We start from the raw sequence: 22,335 nt of genomic DNA on the forward strand, positions 1-22,335 counted from the left end.
TTTTTCATGGTTACTTGAAAACTTTTCGAGTAATAACATTTAAAGTAGTTCTCTTACACCCGGAGCAATCTGCAACGTCAAAAAATACAAATGTCAGCCGTTTAAATTTTTGGAGAAAATATTTCAATTACCAGAATCAAATTTTTAGATTAAACGAAACGGTTATAGTTATAAATGTAAAATATCTGAATTACTATGATATGATCAATTATTAAAATATGTAAACAAAGTATATGCATGTATAGGTATGAAATAATAATAATTTGAAAACGTTATATTTCTACGGTCTTTTCGTCTGTTTTCTCTAATGGAATTGCACAATGGAATCTTGCTAATTTCTTAGCTTGTCTTTTATTTTAGTTACTATTTATTCACATCTACAAAGAGAAACCGTTTTAGTCATTTTAAATGCTAAGGATGAGAAGAAGTTTCCTAATCTACCAAACATTTATGACTGGTAAATTTCTGTAAGAGTTAATTCAGGATCAAAATATTTGATCATGGTCCAGTGCGCCGCCTGGGCCAACACAGCCGCCATTTTTCACAAATTCGGATTTCAACCCCATGTATATAAAACGTTATAAAATTCATATTTGTCAAAGTATAAACACCAAAATTTGAGGAAATATAGTTAATTACCCAATATTAAGAATTTTCATATCCATTAAAAAAAATGCGGGGTAGTAATTACTTCTCCGTAGGATTTTAAATATAATATACCAAATTTTAACTGCAACTTTTGGGTATTGCGCCGCCTTCCTACACCAGACAATGAAATGTGTCTTTTAAATTGGAATAATTTGTGTAGTTACTCCATATTTATCCATAAAATTGTTAGATAGTGTTGGTTTAATCTATGTACGAAGTTTCATTACTGTATGACATAGGGTTCCTACAAAACAACGCTTGTCTACGGAATTTTGGGACAACCCTCGTATATGTATTGCAACAGATAGAGAACATCATACAATGTGTTTTGAAACCTCTCAGAGGTCAAATTAAGTAAGATTTAAACGATTTAAATTTTTCAAAAAATTTAAATTGCTTCCAAATGTAAAATCAAGTACTATATATGTATTGCAACAGATAGAGAACATCATACAATGTGTTTAGAAACTTCCCAGAGGTCAAATAGAGTGAGATTTAAACGATTTAAATTTTTCAAAAATTTTTAATTGCTTCCAAATGTAAAATCAAGTACTATATATGTATTGCAACAGATAGAGAACATCATACAATGTGTTTTGAAACCCCTCAGAGGTCAAATTAAGTAAGATTTAAACGATTTAAATTTTTCAAAAAATTTAAATTGCTTCCAAATGTAAAATCAAGTACTATTTCTGTATTGCAACAGACAGAGAACATCATACAATGTGTTTTGAAACCTCTCAGAGGTAAAATAAAGTGAGATTTAAACAATTTAAATTTTTCAAAAAATTAAAATTACTTTCAAACGTAAAATCAAGTATAACATATGTATTGTGACAGATAGAGAACATTATGCAATGTGTTTTGAAACTTCTCAGAGGTCAAATTGAGTGAGATTTAAACGATTTAAATTTTTCAAAAAATTTAAATTGCTTCCAAATTTAAAATCAAGTGCTTTACATGTATTGCAACAGATAGAGAACATCATACAATGTGTTTTGAAACCCCTCAAAGGTCAAATTAAGTAAGATTCAAACGATTTAAATTTTTCAAAAAATTCAAATTGCTTCCAAATGTAAAATCAAGTCCTATATATGTATTGCAACAGATAGAGAACATCATACAATGTGTTTTGAAACCTCTCAGAGGTCAAATTAAGTAAGATTTAATCGATTTAAATTTTTCAAAAAATTTTAATTGCTTCCAAATGTAAAATCAAGTGCTTTACATGTATTGCAACAGATAGAGAACATCATACAATGTGTTTTGAAACCCCTCAGAGGTCAAATTAAGTAAGATTTAAACGATTTAAATTTTTCAAAAAATTTAAATTGCTTCCATATGTAAAATCAAGTACTATATATGTATTGCGACAGATAGAGAACATCATACAATGTGTTTTGAAACCTCTCAGAGATCAAATAGAGTGAGATTTAAACGATTTAAATTTTTCAAAAAATTTAAATTGCTTCCAAATTTAAAATCAAGTACTATATATGTATTGTGACAGATAGAGAACATCATACAATATGTTTTGAAACCTCTCAGAGGTCAAATAGAGTGAGATTTAAACGATTTAAATTTTCAAAAAATTTAAATTGCTTCCATATGTAAATTCAAGAACTATATATGTATTGTAACAGATAGAGAACATCATACAATGTGTTTTGAAACCTCTCAGAGGTCAAATTAAGTAAGATTTAAACTATTTAAATTTTTCAAAAAATTTTAATTGCTTCCAAATGTAAAATCAAGTGCTTTATATGTATTGCAACAGATAGAGAACATCATACAATGTGTTTTGAAACCCCTCAGAGGTCAAATTAAGTAAGATTTAAACGATTTAAATTTTTCAAAAAATTTAAATTGCTTCCAAATGTAAAATCAAGTACTATATATGTATTGCAACAGATAGAGAACATCATACAATGTGTTTTGAAACCTCTCAGAGGTCAAATAGAGTGAGATTTAAACGATTTAAATTTTCAAAAAATTTAAATTGCTTCCATATGTAAAATCAAGTACTATATATGTATTGTGACAGATAGAAAACAACATACAATGTGTTTTGAAACCTCTCAGAGGTCAAATTAAGTAAGATTTAAACGATTTAAATTTTTCAAAAATTTTTAATTGCTTCCAAATGTAAAATCAAGTACTATATATGTATTGCAACAGATAGAGAACATCATACAATGTGTTTTGAAACCTCTCAGAGGTCAAATTAAGTAAGATTTAAACGATTTAAATTTTTCAAAAAATTTAAATTGCTTCCAAATGTAAAATCAAGTACTATATATGTATTGCAACAGATAGAGAACATCATACAATGTGTTTTGAAACCTCTCAGAGGTCAAATAGAGTGAGATTTAAACGATTTAAATTTTCAAAAAATTTAAATTGCTTCCATATGTAAATTCAAGTACTATATATGTATTGTGACAGATAGAGAACATCATACAATGTGTTTTGAAACCTCTCAGAGGTCAAATTAAGTAAGATTTAAACGATTTAAATTTTTCAAAAAATTTAAATTGCTTCCAAATGTAAAATCAAGTACTATATATGTATTGCAACAGATAGAGAACATCATACAATGTGTTTAGAAACTTCCCGGAGGTCAAATAGAGTGAGATTTAAACGATTTAAATTTTTCAAAAAATTTAAATTGCTTCCATATGTAAAATCAAGTACTATATATGTATTGTGACAGATAGAAAACAACATACAATGTGTTTTGAAACCTCTCAGAGGTCAAATTAAGTAAGATTTAAACGATTTAAATTTTTCAAATAATTTAAATTGCTTCTAAATGTAATATCAAGTACTATATATGTATTGCAACAGATAGAGAACATCATACAATGTGTTTTGAAACCTCTCAGAGGTCAAATTAAGTAAGATTTAAACGATTTAAATTTTTCAAAAAATTTAAATTGCTTCCAAATGTTAAATCAAGTACTATATATGTTTTGCAACAGATAGAGAACATCATACAATGTGTTTAGAAACTTCCCGAGGTCAAATAGATTGATATTTAAACGATTTAAATTTTTCAAAAAATTTAAATTGCTTCCAAATGTAAAATCAAGTAATATATATGTATTGCGACAGATAGAGAACATCATACAATGTGTTTTGAAACCTCTCAGAGATCAAATAGAGTGAGATTTAAACGATTTAAATTTTTCAAAAAATTTAAATTGCTTCTAAATGTAATATCAACTGCTATATCAGATTTCAAAACACATTGTCTGATGTTGTCTATCTGCCAAAATACACTTGTATACATTTTGTTACATTTGTAAGCAATTTAAATTTTTCAAAAAATTTAAATCGTTTAAATCTCATTCAATTTGACCTTTGAGAGATTTCAAAACACATTGTTTGGTGTTCTCCATCTGTCAAAATACAAATTTCATCTTTGAATTTTCATTTTGATGAAATTTAAATTTTTTGAAAAATTTAAATCGTTTAAATCTAGCTTTATTCAGCCTCTGATAAATTTCGAAACACATTGTATATTGATCTCCATCTGTCGTAACACAGATATAGTATTTAATTTTACATTTGGAAGCGATTAAAATTTTTTGAAAAATTTAAATCGTTTAAATCTCACTTTACTTGACCTCTGAGATGTTTCAAAACACATTGTATGCTGTTCTCTATTTGTCACAATACATATATAATACTTGGTTTTACATTTAGAAGCAATTTAAATTTTTTGAAATTTTTAAATTGTTTAAAACTCACTCTATTAGACCTATGAAATATTTCAAAACACGTTGTATGATCCTCTATATCCGTCAAAATACAAATGAAGTATTCGACATTTGGGAGCAAATCAAATTTTTGAAAATTTTAAACCATTTAAATTGCATTCTTTTTGTCATTTGAGAAATTTCAAAAATCACCATATGTTGTTATCGATCTTTTAAAATGCAGATGTATCATTTAGGAACCATTTCAAATTTTGAAAAATTTTAATTGATTAAAAGTAACAATTTTTGACCTTTCAAAGATTTCAAATTATGTGGTCTTATGTTTTCAATCCTTAAATATGCAATAATAGTTCTTATTTTACCTTAGAAAGCAATTTAAAACAAAATTGAAAAATTTAAATTGTTTCAATTTCATTATATTTGACCTTTGAGAATTTCCAATTACACTGTGTAATAATTTTTGTTTATATCAGAGGACACAAGCTAAAGATCATAAAGTACAGTCATTCTCACCAACCGCAAGCGTCCTTCACAATGAGTTTGACATGTTCTGTCAAAACAGCATGCTAATATACCTGAGGTTATTGTTTCTTAATTAGTGCATTAAAAATCACAAGATATATACCGTTGGAAAGGTCTTGAAAAGATCTATTTGATGGTTTAAAAATTTTTAAAATCGGTCAAGAAATGAGCGAGATATGACGTTTTACATACATCAAAGGATTTCCACCGAAGATCAAAGAGATCTAAAGAGTACCGTCTAACCGCAAGGATCCTTGATAATGAATTTGACATGTCCTGTCAAAATGAAAGGCTAACTTACCTGAGCTTATATTTTCTTCATTATAACACGTACAATAAAAAGAAATATACCGTTGGAAAGGTCTTGAAAAGATCTATTTGATGGTGTAAAAAAATTAGAAATCGGTCAATAAATAAAAAAGATATGAATTTTTAAAAGAAAAGTTCTAAAAGTACATTTGCACTCTAATGTCAAAACACACCTGAGCTTATAAAATGTTCATTTTTGTACTCACATACAAAACAAATACATTTTTGGAAAGTGCTCGCCAAGATCTATTTTATGACATAAAAAAATTTGAAATTGGATAAAAAAAAAATTTTTGAAAAATTTAAATTAAAAATTTGAAAAATTTTAAAAACTTCTTAAAAATTTAAAAGCCTGTTACAAATGTATAGTTCACATTTAATCATACCTGAAAATTTTAAATCTCTATTTTGCGTAGTATTCTCAATGAAGGACGGACAAAAATTGTAGAAATTACGTCATATTTCACGACCGGAAGTAAAATTAGAAAAAGTGAAGGTATTGGATTGAGCCATAAGTGTTTCCTTTCATCACCGAAAGTTTCATATAGATCCACTGTACCGTTACTGAGATATCAGTGTAGGAAAAAAAATAATAATAAGAAAAAGAAACATTACAATAATAGAAGGGTCTTCCGTTGGAGACGGAAGACCCTAATAATAATAAGAAAAGTGAAAAAGAAACAAAAGAATAATAGAAGGGTCTTCCGCTGAAGACGGAAGACCCTAATAATAAAAGTGAAAAAGAAACAATAGAATAATAGAAGGGTCTTCCGTTGGAGACGGAAGACCCTAATAATAATAAGAAACCGAGTAAAAACAATATGTTCCCAAACTCCGTTTGGGGAACATAATTAGAAATCATTCAATGTCCATTATCTCAAAAGAGAAGCAAGGAAATCTTGTGATATTTCACATGAATATTAATTCTAGTATTGTCTTCCCGTGCATAGGTCATGAAACAAGGTTCCTTCAGATGAAAGGAATTTTAGGGGTCAGTACAGAAAAACCGTTTTTTGCCTGTAACTTTTTTATTTGTCAACCAATCTACAAACTGATTTCAGTTTTTAGTTAAGCACAAAAAGGGCAATTTAAAAATTATGGTCCGTGGGGTCACTTTTTGACCCCTTATTGGAGTTTAGTGAATTGAAAAACAGTCGTTTTTTGCATATTTTGAATAATCATGAAAGAGTTATATCTCTTTTAGTAGCCGTTGATGTATATAGTGACTTGTTATGTTTCATTATTGATATCATCAAAACTGAAAAGATAATGAACCTTTTGAATTTTTATTATGTAATAACCATCTTTATTTAAAGGGGTCGAAAAGCCCTCCGTTTTTGTTGAACGACAAAAATAAGGTCTAGTTAGGGTCTTCCGTCTCCAACGGAAGACCCTTCTATTATTCTATTGTTTCTTTTTCACTATTATTAAGGTCTTCCGTCTTCAGCGGAAGACCTTCTTGTTATTCTTAGGTTTCTTTTCCACTATTTTTATTATTATTATTATTATTGTTTTTTTTTCTTACCGATTTTGTGCACGCGATTTCTCGAAAACGGCTAGATAGATTTTCATGAAACTTTCAGGACTGATAGAACATAAAACAAACCTGATATATAATTTTTTGTTTCGATGACGTCACTTCCGGTTTTGAGATTTCCACGATTTAGTGATTTTCAGGGGGTCTCATTGTCCATCATTTTTCTCGAAAATGCCTTAAGACAGAAACATGAGATTTTCAGCGATGATAGAGCAACGTGTGCTCTTTTGTCACACACCACTCTCTTTCTCCGGAAGTGCCGCACTTCGGCGCTCGCTATGGCCCGAAAAAAGTCCTATCGCGAATTTCAAAATTTTTGACACCTTTTCTACGACATCTTTTTACCTGGAAATATTTTGTTAAAACATGTAGAACAAAAAAAGTATAGAATTCCAAGATCTTTCAACTGATACCTCGGAAAAAGGGCTGGCCCCTTGAATCAGGGGCTGAGAGGGGCCGAATGTTTTTTCCTTATATCTCAAAAACTATTTAGAATTTGTAATACGTCAAAGAAGCAAAGTTGTTCAAAATTTCAAGCTTAATCTGTTGGAGTCGTCAAAATACGTCCGGCGACGTCACTTCCGGCCAAACCGGAAGTAGCCGGAAAACGCGTTTTTTTTTTTGCCGTTCTCGACAAGATTTTGGGTTACATTTGTCTCTGGGAGCATAAAAGGTAATTTTTCCGTCCGTCGTCGTCACTTCCGGTCAAACCGGAAGTAGCAAAAAATGGCTTAATTTGAAGGTTTTGATGCAAAATTGAAATTATAAAGTCACTGCAGACTACTTAGCTTATTGCTTTCTTTTGTTCCGTCACTTCCGGTCAAAACCTGACGGAAGACCTACTCGTTGCTTTGCAACGAGCTTTGCTCTAGTTATTATTATTTTTTTTTTTCGTCCAAATTTTGTGCAGACGATTTCTCAGAGATGCATGGACGGATTTCTTTGAAATTTTCAGAGATGATGTATCATGATCTAAACTTGATCCATTTTTTTTAATTTTTGAAAAATCACTTCCGGTCGGAAGTTATCGACCTTTAATCGAATTTTTAGTGACCATTTTGTCGACACAAAAACTCAAAAACGATAAAAGCTAGAATGTTGTCATTTTCAGGACTCATAGATGACATGTTGTAGTTTTGCACCTATACTTTCAAATTTTCGTCAGTGCTTCCGGTCGATACCGGAAGCGAATTTAAAAAACCGCAATTTTTCAACTTTTTTGTTTTCCACTATTTTTCTTTGATATTAGACATCTTAAAGGTGACTCTTTTGCAAATGCGAAATATGTAATTTGTTTTAGAATCGAAAAAGGCAATCTCGAGATTTCCGTATTTAAAAATTTGAAGCGGTGTTTTCAATGGCAGAATGGTTAGCGCGTCGGATTGTCACGCTGGCGACCCGGGTTCGCTCCCCCGAATGTCCAATTTTTTTTATCACTTTTTCTGCAAGATTTTTCGTTTTTTACTTCAGAATCGGACGGAAGACCCACTCGTTGCTCGCAACGAGATCGTATCTAGTTATTATTGTTTTTTTTTACCGATTTTGTGCGCGCGATTTCTCGAGAACGGCTCGATTGATTTTCATGAAACTTTCAGGTCTGATAGAACATCAAAAAATCTAGATATAATTATTTTTATATTGATGACGTCACTTCCGGTTCGGAGTTTTCTGCGATTTAGTGATTTTTAGAGGGTCACTTTGTCCGACAGTTTTCTTAAAAAGCACTTAACACAGAAGCTTGAAATTTTCAGTGATGTTAGAGCAACTTTTGGAGAAGTGCACTAAGTATATCAGAACTACCGGAAGTACGAAGCGCCGACGCTCGCTATGGCCCGAAAATAGTCCTATCAAGAATTTCAAAATTTTAAGCACCTTTTCACGATAACTTTTTACCTAAAAATATTTTGTTAAAGCATGTAGAACAAAAAAGGTGTAGAATTTCAAGATCTTTCAAATGACATCTCGAAAAAAGGGCTGGCCCCTTAAATCAGGGGCCTGGAGAGGCCGAAAGTTTTTCCTTTATATCTCAAAAAGTATTGAGAATTTGTCATATGTCAAAGAAGCAAAGTTGTTCAAAATGTCAAGCTTAATCTAATGAAGTCCTCAAAATACGTCCAACATCGTCACTTCCGGCCAAACCGGAAGTAGTCGGAAAACGCGTATTTTTCTGTTCTTGACAAGTTTTTTGGTAACACATGTCTCTGGGAGCATTAAAATTAATTTTTCGTCCGTCGTCGTCACTTCCGGTCAAACCGGAAGTAACAGAAAATGGCTTATTTTTGCAATAATTAACATGGATTTAGAGAAATCAAACCATTTTTGGACGTTATTTCTCATTTTTATTAAAAATGAAAGCCACTTCCGGTAAAACATGTCGGAAGACCTACTCGTTGCTTTTCAACGAGCTTTGCTCTAGTCATTCTTTTTTTTCTTCTGCTTCCTAGACCGCAACTTTGAGGCCTCATATCTCACTCATTTATCAACGGATTTCGTTCAAATTTTCAGAGGTTATAGACGTTTATAAACTCTATCAGAATGCTGACTCAAATTTCAAAAAGTCACTTCCGGTTTTGAGTTATTTCCCTTTAAACGAAAATTTATAGGCTTTCGTTTCCAGACAAAGGCTCAGAGACGGCTAAAGCTGGAGCAGAAATTCTACTGATTTTAGATAAAATAAGGACTGAAGTTGTGCACATTGGTTTTTGTTTTTCGAGTTCTCTATTCAAAATGACGTTAAATAGGGGTCAAAAATTAGAACGCTGAAAAGAACCAAAAATTACTCATATTTTGCTTTTTATCTTCTAAACTAAAAATATTTTGTTAAAATATATAGAACATCATTTGTGCAGAATTAGAAGATCTTTCAAATGATATGTTGGAAAAAGGGCTGACCCCTAAATTAAGGGATCTAAAGGGGCCAAGAAAATTTTTCCAGATATCTCAAAAAGTATTGAGAATTTGTTATACATCAAAGAAGCAAAGTTGTTGAAAATGTCAAGCTTAATCTCATGGAGTCGTCAAAATACACCCAGCGCCGTCACTTCCGGCCAAACTGGAAGTAGTCGGAAAACGCGTATTTTTGCCGTTTTGGACAAGTTTTTGGGTAACATATGTCTCTGGGAGCTTAAAAATTAATTTTCCGTGCGTCGTCGTCACTTCCGGTCAAACCGGAAGTAGCAAAAAATGGCTTATTTTTGCATTAATTAACATAGCTTTAGAGGATTCAAAGCATTTTGGGGCGTTATTTCTCAGTTTTGTTAAAAATTAAAGCTACTTCCGGTCAATCAGGACGGAAGACCTACTCGTTGCTTTGCAACGAGCTTTGCTCTAGTTGTTATCTACTTTTTTAAATTCTTGTGAAGCAGAGATTATTCAAAGACTTCTACACGATAGAATTTTCTTGCTCTCTGCTACTGTGGCCTTCAATTTGAATATTTTAATATACTAGTATATATATATGACGTTTTGTCAATTAACAAATGATGACTGATAGTTTTCGACTGGCCAAAATTTAGTAAAAGTTACCTCCCGTTGGCCGCCATATTGGAGGTCGATTCGGTAATTTTTCCTCTTCGTCTTACTAAGTTTAAGAGGACGAAGCAGAAATATTTGGTGGAAAATCTTTATCAAATTTTTTTTTTTTTTTCAAATAAAGAAGGCTTCAAAAAAATTATATACTTCATAAAAATAATGATTCCTAATCTAAAATAGCAAATATAAAAATTTAAAATTGGTTGTACAATGAAGGAATATGAGCATTTGGACCTCCAATATGGCGGCCAACGGGAAATAACTCTTGCTAAGTCGAAAACTATCTATAGCAAGGTTAACTCGAGATAAAAGACTATCAAGAGTTTGAAGTGTACACAACTCCTGCTGCATATTTGGAGATTTTACTAGAGAATGACATTAATGACCTAACAACTTCATGTGATTATTTGATAACTTCTAATTCCCTATTCTCAACTCCCCCTTGTATGTAGCAGTATACCATTTAAGACCTGAATATGGGGTTATTTGACATAGAAGAGCACGTACTTAGTAAAACATGTTTAAAAACGATGCAGGCTACTGACATAAAAGTTGTAACCTTGTTTGCAATACAATCTGTCGTAAGGTACACATGTAGTAAAATATGAAGATAACGAACAGTATTCAAGCTCAAAAGTCCATTGAAAGGATACAGATCAGGAGCAGAATAAAACCCCAAAACATCAGAAGTGGAATCAGGTGCCGTTGAGGAGTGGGCATCCCCTGTCGACCAGTCGACCTGCCATGTGTTCCCTGTCGTGATCGGGCAAACGAAAAAAAAATCGTATACAATTTAAAAGTGTATAAAAATTAGTCCAACAAGCTGAGCTTTCAGCTTAGTGATAGACTGAACTTCTTGACAAGGTCTTGTATCGACTATATAGAACTTTGGAAATAGCGGCTTGAAACCGTCGAAACTCTTGATATTCTTGTTTCATAAACTTGTTTGTCAATAGATTGCAAATTTTAAAATCTTAAAAAGCAGAATTTATTCAAAAACTTGTACATGAGAAGAAATCACTCGCTGGCAATGACATCAACGATGTTCATGTATTTCAAATAACAATTGTTTCTTTCATTCGTATGTTGATTCGATAAATTCCAGTGAAGTTGATATTTAAGATGCATCAAAGTCTACCACATCTGTTTCATATTTCGAATTTTCTTGAAGCAATCATTGCAAGTCCAGTAACTATTCTTGCAGCAAATAATTGTACAATTGTATAACCTATTAGTGGGTCTACTTTTATTTTGTCTGACTTGTTTCACATGCACCAATTGTTACAAATTTGTTTGACTATGGAATATTCCATGTTCCGTGATCAATATACATGTATAGAGCTCACACAGCTGTTGTGACCGATTGACAGGGGATGCTTACTACCCCCTAGGCACTTCATTCCACCTCTGGAATATTTATATACCCTCAGAGCTTTGGATTGTTCATAGATTGAGATGTATTATTGTTCGTTTTTTTACCCTTTCCATTTAATTTGCATCAGAAGCATTAGTTTTGAATTAATATAAAAGCTGTAATTAATAATTCCGTTTTATACACCAAGTTTAATCAACCTAAATGACTGTGACTTGACTTCACTTGAACTTTCCTGCAGTGTTAAAACTTATTTTATTACGTCATTCAGAAATCTTTATGCGGACCGATCGATCGGGGCATATGTTTATGTCCTGTCTGTTTGTCTAATCAGTGGAGTGTGAGTACCAAATGTAAAGTCTATCTTTCACGGTTCAAAAAACAATCTCTTTCTAATGACACCAAGGTCAATGACCTTGTGACTTAGACTGTGACCTATATGCTAAAAATAGCTTTTTCGAACTTTTGCCATAACTTTTGAAACATTAGAGAGAGAGACTTCATATTTGATATGCATACTCCTATAATTCAATTCTTCCAAATGAAACCAAGGTCAATGACCTTGTCATCTTTACTGTGATCTAAATGCTAAAAATAGCTTTTTTGAACCTTTGCCATAACTTTTGAACCATAGGAGACAAAGACTTCATATTTGGTTTGCATATTCCACTAAATACTTCTTTCAAATGACACCAAGGTCAATGATCTTCTGACCTTTACTGTGACCTATATGCTAAAAATATTTTTCGAAATTTTGTTGCCAATGGGCGCAAAGTGTTTCACAAACACATCTTGTTCTGTCTCCATTTGGCAAACATTTTGCTTTTGACAGATATATTGCAAAAAATAACACCTTTAGATCAATTTTATAAATTTATTATATGATAAAAATGGTTTCTTTTACCGAGTTGTAAAGGATTTCAATGCTTATGTACAGCTTTACAATGCAATGTTTTAAACATCAAGTATTGTTAACAAAGCACACCACTGAACTACTGTTTACACTTTTACCAAGAAAATTAAGTGAATTTGTCCCTTGTATATAAATGTTGTACTATTTCTTAAAAAGTACCAAAAATTGTAGTATTTACTCCATTTAAAAACCTTGAATCTCAAAATTTTGAATTCTTCAGTCTATAAAATATTTATTGGAAATGATCTAAATTTTTGATCTACTCAAAAGCAAAAACAGATTTTGCAAAACTCCAACTTTACAACTTTCAATGAAAAATAGTCAACACAAACTACATATTCATAAAATTGTAGCAAAAAACATGAAATATAATATGTATAACAAAATAATTACAACAGCAATATCACTTATCCAAATTCTATACATACAAATAAACTAGTCATTCATCAACACTATATCTTTTGTACAGGCAGTGGGATAACATTTAATTATTATATATATACTTATATACATGTGCATGAGATCAATGGACAAACTGAAAACCTTGTATTTGTCTGCAAGACTTTAACGGCAAGTTTCTTTTTCTTATAGATGAAATTCAAGAATCTGAAATTTTTGATATGTAATTAATATGTTGAAGAAATCTCAATTCCAGATAAAATGAATTTTATAATCTTCATATTTGCTTTTGTGTTGTGTTCATATTTACATTTCTAGTGAATTTTATACTTTAATGAAAGTCTGCTGAATACAAGTAAAAATGAATTAGCACTACTTCATAAGCATATGGAAATAATGAGTTTATAGAATTTATAAATTCAATCCTTCTTCAAAAGCATGTAGATGTACTTTAAACAAAAAATCAAATCCTTTTATATGTATTAAAAATCCACATCAAAGCAGTATGTTTACATTTACCTTCAGTCACAGACAAAAACTTTCTGATAACACTACACATACTGAGTTAAGTATGAATTGGTTGAATGCCATTATTACGTCTTTAGACATTTATACAACAAAAGTAGAATCTTTAATCTTCAGAGAAATTCTACACGGAATTGGAATGAGATCCTCACTATCTCTTATGATAGGTCATATTGTATTGAAAAGAAAAGCATTACATGTATAATAATGCAAAATATTTATTATCAAGAATTTCTCTGAGGGTTAAGATAAAACAAATTTGTAATTTGCATGAAAGCACCAAGTAGTATTTAAACAATAAATCACAGTTCAGTAAGTCAACACAAAATCTGATTGAATGTTTATGTATGCTCACGATTAATATCCTGATCAATTCATCCATTAGGCTTGTTCCATTTTTCTAAGATTTCTAACTTCTTACCAAAGACTCATTAATTGGTAAACTAGCATTTACAACCAAAAACCTATGATGCAATTAAAATTACCTTAAATTTTTCACAGTTTATGACTAAACAGTATGTTTCAATGAATTTAAACCAACGCATTTTCATTTTGATTGTTTTCTGGTCATCTGTCAGCCAAATAATATTGTTCTGATAAATTTTATCCCATAGATGCAATTATTTTTTTTTTAAGTATGCAATGCTAAACCTTCCCGATGAAACTCTTCCCAAAATTTCTAGCACTGGAGGATATGAATGCATATAAATTGAATCAAGTGAATTAACAAGTGAACAAACATTTCTCAATGGTTAAACAATATATCACATTCTACTAGTCAGTAAACTCAGATTTAGCACATGTTTTGAGCATGGGGAGGTTTCTTACATGGGTCATCACAGAAAAAAGCTGGTCACACATGAAAATATATGGGGGAAGTACTAATCATTAACAAGCACTTGCACAAAAACAATTCAGGTCAATAATATCACAATAAAGGGTTGGTTAGAGAATTTCAAAGCGTCTTTGTGCTCACTGAGTAAAAGAAGCAGTTAACAAGATCTTTTAACTATGTACAGTATAAACAACAGCCTTATCAATCACATGGACTCGTACAGATGACTTTTTTTCTCCTGAAGTGACCCCTTCCTCTGAACAGCAGCTTTTTCTGCAGAATGAGGGTGAAGCCTGTCTGGTGATAGGGCACGCCTTAAGAGGGGGGAACCAGGCTCACAACTCTTTGGTCGAGAAAAGGAGGTTTTTCTGGTAATGCTTGCATTGGGGGACTGGGAGGAATTCAGATGTGCAGGATAAGTTTGCTGAGGCATATTGGAGCTTCCCATCTGATGGCCACTGGCTTGGCTCTGCGTAAATGCTAAGGGACTGGGACTGCGATTGGGGGAGGTTGGCATGGGTGAGGGGGAAGGGGTACGAGCCAGGGGAGACAATGGGATGTTGTGAACAGACTTCCGACGATGAGGTGATTTGATGCTGTGAGTGCGCTTATTATGGTGTAACCCGTGTAACGAACTTGGCCTGCCAAATGTGGAATTACTTGCAGGAGAATTGGGGGAACTGGAATTGGGAGAGCTATTTGAGGAATTGCCAAATGAAGAATCGGGTGACCATGGATTGGCACCAGGGAAAGACTTTGTGGCCTTAAGCTGTCCACTGCTGCTGTCCCCACAAGTCCAAGACTTACTGAAAGCTCCACTACCAAAGGATCGACCTGTCACCATCAGAGGAGATGTGGACCATTCACTTTTCTTAGATTTTGAACTCAGCCTCCTTAGAATAGATCTTCCCTTTGTTTTTTCTCTCATTTTTTCATCTCCTTTTTTCTTGTTGGATTTTCGGACCATTTTTCCAGGATGTGCTCTGCGCCTTCCTCCCCTTTTAATTGTCGTACTTTCCATTGGAATACACTTTATGCTGACCACATCTCCCCCTTTCAGAATGTTTTGAATGACTTTGGTGTACAACAGACTCTGTACTGGTTCATCGTTGATATGAGTGATCAACATTCCTGGACGTAATCCACTCTCATAAGCTGGACTGTTTTGCTCTACTGCCTACAATTTTACATATACAATTTAGACTCTTTCAATACAGTATCTGCATCAATTACAAAATAAGTAAGAAATTTTTACAAGGGTCATCACGAGAGCCTCATCACTGCGAAAATTTTTTGTTGCAAACAGTCCTATTAAAAAGTCTCTGTGACTATATAAAAACAATATACCCAAAACGGCTTAATTGAGAAAATTTAATTTACTGTAAAATCATGTTTTCCTGGTGTCAACTTTTCGTGGTTGAAGTAATAACCCTTGGTTCATGGGGATTTGAATTCTTGGATGAAGAATTGTTGAGTAGTTAGGTATGTAAGATTTTACATTTCGTGGTGGACATGAATTCATGGGTCTCCTCATACCTCAAAAACAACAAAAGTTAAACCACCACGAAAATTTGTGATTTCACAGTACCCACAGTAAATCGCAAAATAAAGTCACTAATAAAAGTTGGTTTACAGTACTCTTTACAATCTTTAAAAAGCCACCTACCACAACCACATGTTGTAATGTGTAAGCGTCGGTCTCGCCCTGATAAACTCGGATGGTTTTGAGTGTGAATCCATAGCCCCGTGGGCCCCTCCTAATGATGATGGGAGGGTTGAGAGACTTGACTAGAGGTGAGACATCCCTGGAGGGGGAGCCATCTCTGGAACTGGTGCTTGACCCTCCGGGGGACAGCATGGGCTTCGCTATAAACTCATCTGTAAATGGGAGATAATCATTTCAAATCAAGATATAAAAATACCAACAACCATGGGACTTATTGCTATGCACATTCAAAGAGATTGTGAAATGAATCCATTTTCAGTTCATGTAGAGGTCTACCTAGTTTTTGAGTTTCACAGCATATGATGGAGCGTAGGTAGAGTTACTTGGTGGTTTGAATGGAGTAATAGTACAGCTAGTTTCTGGGTATTTGTACAAGTGATAGCTGTGACTGGGTGATTGAATAAGGGGCTGGGGGTTAGTAAATTTACTGGCTGGTAAAATGTTGTTAGTGTTTTTACCTGTGGGCTGAATGAGGAGTGTCAGTGCTGTTGTTAGTGTTATTACCTGTTGGCTGGATGAGGAGTGTCAGTGCTGTTGTTAGTGTTATTACCTGTGGGCTGGATGAGGAGTGTCAGTGCTGTTGTTAGTGTTTTTACCTGTGGGCTGGATGAGGAGTGTCAGTGCTGTTGTTAGTGTTTATTACCTGTACCTGGATGAGGAGTGTCAGTGCTTTTGTTAGTGTTATTACCTATAGGCTGGATGAGGAGTGTCAGTGCTGTTGTTAGTGTTTTTACCAGTTGGCTGGATGAGGAGTGTCAGTGCTGTTGTTAGTGTTTTTACCTGTTGGCTGGATGAGGAGTGTCAGTGCTGTTGTTAGTGTTTTTACCTGTTGGCTGGATGAGGAGTGTCAGTGCTGTTGTTAGTGTTATTACCTGTGGGCTGGATGAGGAGTGTCAGTGCTGTTGTTAGTGTTATTACCTGTGGGCTGGATGAGGAGTGTCAGTGCTGTTGTTAGTGTTATTACCTGTGGGCTGGATGAGGAGTGTCAGTGCTGTTGTTAGTGTTATTACCTGTTGGCTGGATGAGGAGTGTCAGTGCTGTTGTTGAGGCAGATTTCTGTAGAACTTTTCTACTGAGTGAACTGGACTCTATGTCCCTTTCCTTCTTTTCATCAACAGGAGATAACTCTGCAAATAAATCGACATGAGTGTAAAGAATCTGTTTTTGAATTATCATAAAAGATTGATAATGAAAACAGTACAGAGGACTTGCTTGTTCTCCTGACCTTTAACCCCTTGACCTTTGTCCTTGTCTTCATCAGAAGAGATGGCCAGTTTAGGGATGATGCTTTTTATTGGGGGTGGAAGGATTTCCCGTTTGGAGATTTTCCTGGCGTCGTCGCTGTTGTCTGAACTTTCCGGGGTACTGGTGGTGGGGTGGCGGTGGGTGGGTTTCGGAGTCTCGGGGGTGCTTGTGTTAGGAATCTGGCTCTTTGGTGGTGTACTGAAGAAAATTGCCAATGTGCTCTTTCTTGGAGGTGTACTGTAATAGAAAAAAAATATTCTTCTTTCAAAATTAGTTTCAATAAAGATGATAAATTCAGAGAGACAAAATAAAAAGAGAAAATAAGTGAACAAACAAACAAAAAATGTAACATTTAACTTATTCATTATTAAAAGAATGTTGCTAGCTGAAGTACTGTATAGTTTAAATGCACATGTATGTTAAAAACATCAACTTAAATTTATGAAAATTTTTTTTAATATAAATTTTTGATATAGAGAGTTTTCTTTTACTCTACAAAAAGATTATTTGTATAAGAAATTGAAAGGGGGACGATGACATTGGAGGTTGTCACAGTTCTACTTACTGTTCTGGAGGTGAGGAGAAGACTTCTTCGTCCTTTGTTCCGCTGCTGTCGTGAGCTTTACACGTGTCTGTGGAGTCCACACTACTGATCTCCTTCTTCATCAGCTGCTGTAGTTCTAGTGATGTGTCAGAACTCTCCGATTGGTTGGAGTCTTTTCTCTCCAGCGCCTGTTTCTGCAGTAGCTGTGTCCTCATTTCATCAGCGCTTGAGTGTCTTCTCATTTCATCAGCACTGGAATGCCTTCTTCTGTCATCTTTATCTTTGCTCTGTTTGAGATAGAAGTTTATTAAATATACACCACAAATGTTCTGAAAATTTTGCAAAACTTTACAAAGATCACTTTACAAAGTTATTTTACCTTTTAAAACCAAGAGGCGTCATATATTCTAACAAGCATTTCAAATGAATCAAAGTAATAAAATCATTGATATTAAATTCATTTTCAAAAAGAGGACATCCAGAAACACATATGTTTACGATACAGATTACATGTGTCTGTGTCTGAGGTGACTGACCTCGTTCATTTCGTCTATTTTGTAGTAGAACCGCGGGGAGGAGGAGGCAAAGCTCTGAAACAATGGATCCTCAGTGTCATCCTCTGTGTCCTCCGTCTCAATGTCGTGATTGTACCTCTCTGAACGAGCTACAACAGCAAACCATCCAACATCAACATACTCTAATATATAACCAGGAAATGATGAAGTTTATGTATTCAGTAATCATATTACATAAAGTAAACATCCGGGAACATAAAATTGTTCCTTGCCACCTCCATAAAGTAAAGTAGTAAACTTTAGAAGTAAGTTTATAAAATCACAGAGCCACTGCCCCATTTTCTGGACTTACTTTCAAAGTAACTAGTGTCCTCTTCACTTTCTAACTCTGGGATGAACTCAGCTTTCTGTCTCAATAGCCCCGCCCAGTCCAGATTCATAAAGAAGACGTGTTCCTTGACCTCCTGAGCCCCGCCGGTACCCAGTCTATTTATAGGATTGTGCTGTAACAGCTGGGTGATCAGGTCGCGGGCGTCGTCTCTCACCTGCCATTCTTCTTCCTCTGGCCACTCCAGGTCCTCTGTAAACAGGTCAGAAAAATACTGAGAGTTGTCTCCCTTTGCCCATTAGTTACATATGCAGCAAAACCTGATTTAATATCAAACTCAAAGGAACTGAGAGAAAAACAAGATTTCAAAGGATTTGAGATAAAGAACATAAAATACTTTGACATATCCATGATATTCAAGATATCAGTGTACAAGATGCCACAAAGCAACTATATTTCAATTTCGACAAAGCAAATTACCATTAATAACTTGAGAAAATAACTCCTCGGAGGTGCTTCCAAAAAATGGAGGACAGCCAACAAGAAATTCATACAGAATGATTCCCATCGACCACCAGTCCACAGGCTTTCCTGAAATGAACAAGGATGTGAAAGGTTAGACAGTACATTACATCGTTCATTTTGTAACTTCAACTATCAAGATACTCTCAGACTAAGTAATGTTTACCATATCCCTTTCTGAGTATGACCTCGGGTGCGATGTACTCTGGAGTACCAATCACTTGTTTATCACTGAATTCCTTACAGTCCTGTTCTAACGTACCCTCGTACAGGTTTGTTGTCACTGGAAATACCAAAAACATATATAATACAACATATTGTTCATCATGAGTGGCAGACATTCTGTTGGGTAGAAAATGATTCAATGTTTTACCTCAACAGTGTAATATATATTTCTAAGTATACTTACAACTCATGAGTCCTATTTTTGAAAGCCCAAAATCTGTGAGTTTAATGTGGCCAGTGGCAGTTATTAAGAGACTACAAAAAAAAAATCAGAGATTAGAAAAATTCCATCACCCAAATCAAATTATACACTTATTATAAAGATCATTCAATGCCTTTTTCACAGGAATTAAACATGTGAAGTAATATAGTGATGTTTTAACTCACTTATCAGGTTTGAGATCACGATGAACAATTCCATAGCTGTGGAGATATTCCAACGCCAACACTGTCTCCGCAAAATACATCCTTAAATATATATAAATTATCTCCCATTAATCTTACTTACTATATGTACCAAATTCCATCATCAAAAATAACATTAAGACATAATTATGTCCATATAACAATTGCCAATGAATTTCTTATTATAGTTTGCAGTTCAGTGTAAAGTTTTACATTACGTCACGATCTAGTTGACAGCTGTGCTCAAGGTAAATTGTACACGCCTCCTAACCGCAAGCTTAATGACTGGAACTTTCTTCTTATCCCTGATTGGTTGCTCGTGCAAAAGACTATTTCCATGTCAATGTTGATAATTTGAGTTAACCAATAACGTGAATTGTTTACGCTGGATGCACCTGACGCTAAAGATCGTGTCGTAACGCAAAACTTTACACTTAACAGCAAACTATAGTAATCACAGAATGCTTTCAATTTTGTTTTCATTTTGCCTTTTTTTATGTAAAATGTAATTATTACTATTCAGATATATCCTGTACTTACCTGGCCAAATCAAAAGGTAGGGGACCAGCCTTATGGATCAGCGTGGCACAGTCGCCTCCCTCTACGTACTCCATAACCATACATAGATGGCGCTACAGAGAAACACGATAAAATCATTACCTGTAATAACTAGCTGCATAATGAAGCCCTCTCCTTTATTGGGGAGACCTCTCCAGAAAATATCGGATTAAAAAAATCGAAAAAGGCTATGTAATTGCAGCTAGTAATAACAATCACTACATAAAAATTTTCTCATTTCTTAACTTGACCTGATGATAATGTTACTAAGGAATGAAAAAAATTGCATTCGCCCTCACCAAGTAAAGCCAAACATACTCCTCATTTTTTTCATTTTCATTTCTATTTTTTTGCACTTTAATTTAAATATGCCCATGTAGTCTGATTTTTAAACCTACCTTGGTTTCAAAGCTGCAATACATGCTGACAACAAATGGGTTTTCTGTGAAGCTTAGAATGTCCCTTTCTGTAAAGACTTGCTCCGTCTGATTGCGTAGTATTAAATTCTGCTTACATATCTTCTTCATTGCAAATCTTTGTCGAGATTCTTTATGGCGTACAAGATAAACAGCACTAAAAGGAAAACACATTTACCATACATCAAATCAAAAAAAGACTACTAAAGCTTCGTACTAATGAATACATCTGTAAGAAACAATTTTTTACCAAAAGCATAATTTTTTTCAAAAAACATCAGCATCTAAATATTAAACTCAAATACCATAAAGAAATATTTTTTTCTATCGAGTCCCATTCAAATGATTATCATATGTTGTTAAAATCTTTAATAACTTACGCATACGCTCCATTGCTGATTAATTTAATTAGTTCAAAGTCTTCCTCAACAGGAGTGTGGAATTTGTATATCCGTCGTTTCTAAAAAATATCAATTTTTTTTTTTATTAAATTCAATTATTGATGAAAAACCCAAACAGGTTTATATTCACATGAAACATGACGATTTACCTGTGTAATTTCTTCTGTAATGGAGGAATCGAGCTCTGAGCTAGCAGTATCACCATCAGTGAGGTCTGTAACGTAAAAACGACTGTCACAATTAAATGCAATAGCAATAAACCCGTATATATTTAATGGGGAAAAAAATTAAATGCCATTAATTTCAAATAAAACTAGAACTGTCCAATCGGGACAAAATACCCCCCGCTGGGTTTTTCAGAAGTAAGTTTTTGTATAATGAAGATATGTATCAAACACGAATTATAAAATTTTTCTTCCAGTGACCTTGAACTTCCCCAAATGACCTTGGGTCAAGGTCATGACACACCCTTGGGTCATGGGCAATCTTTGAGTGAAATAAGAACCTACCAAGTTTATCAATAAGAAAGATATGGACCGGACACGAATTATTAAATTTTTCTTCCAGTGACCTTGAACTTCCCCACATGACCTTGGGTCAAGGTCATGACACACCTTTGGGTCATGGGTAATCTTTGTATGAAATGAAAACCTACCAAGTTTATCCTTAAGAAAGATATGGACCGGACAAGAATTATTAAATTTTTCTACCAGTGACCTTGAACTTCCCCAAATGACCTTGGGTCAAGGTCATGACACACCCTTGGGTCATGGGCAATCTTTATGTGAAATGAAAACCTACCAAGTTTATCCATAAGAAAGATATAGACCGGACACGAATTAAGAAATTTTTCTTCCAGTGACCTTGAACTTCCCCAAATGACCTTGGGTCAAGGTCATGACACACCCTTGGGTCATGGGCAATCTTTGTGTGAAATGAGAACCTACCAAGCTTATCCATAAAAGATATGTGTCAAACATGAATTTTGAATTTTTTCTCCCAGTGACCTTGAACTTCCCCAAATGACCTTGGGTCAAGGTCATGACACACCCTTGGGTCATGGGCAATCTTTGTGTGAAATGAGAACCTACCAAGTTTGTCCATAAGAAAGATATGGACCGGACACGAATTATGAAA

General features: G+C 33.8%; 1 protein-coding gene across 1 annotated transcript; it reads right to left on the reverse strand.

Moving 5' to 3' along the window:
- Positions 1-12,501: 12,501 nt before the first annotated feature.
- Positions 12,502-21,412, reverse strand: LOC134270766 (microtubule-associated serine/threonine-protein kinase 2-like; the record flags this gene model as incomplete). Its single annotated transcript, XM_062753007.1, has 15 exons — positions 12,502-15,490; positions 15,980-16,191; positions 17,050-17,166; positions 17,265-17,521; positions 17,850-18,115; positions 18,365-18,492; positions 18,696-18,923; positions 19,152-19,262; positions 19,360-19,476; positions 19,603-19,673; positions 19,806-19,886; positions 20,364-20,455; positions 20,780-20,954; positions 21,178-21,257; positions 21,348-21,412. Coding segments are annotated over 15 exons (2,972 nt in total), but the record flags the coding sequence as incomplete, so codon positions are not given.
- Positions 21,413-22,335: the final 923 nt, after the last annotated feature.

This window comes from Saccostrea cucullata, unplaced genomic scaffold (genome assembly GCF_032062105.1).
Source record: "Saccostrea cucullata isolate Sc308-1 unplaced genomic scaffold, CSIRO_AGI_Scuc_v1 ctg17617, whole genome shotgun sequence".
NCBI classification, from domain to species: domain Eukaryota; kingdom Metazoa; phylum Mollusca; class Bivalvia; order Ostreida; family Ostreidae; genus Saccostrea; species Saccostrea cuccullata.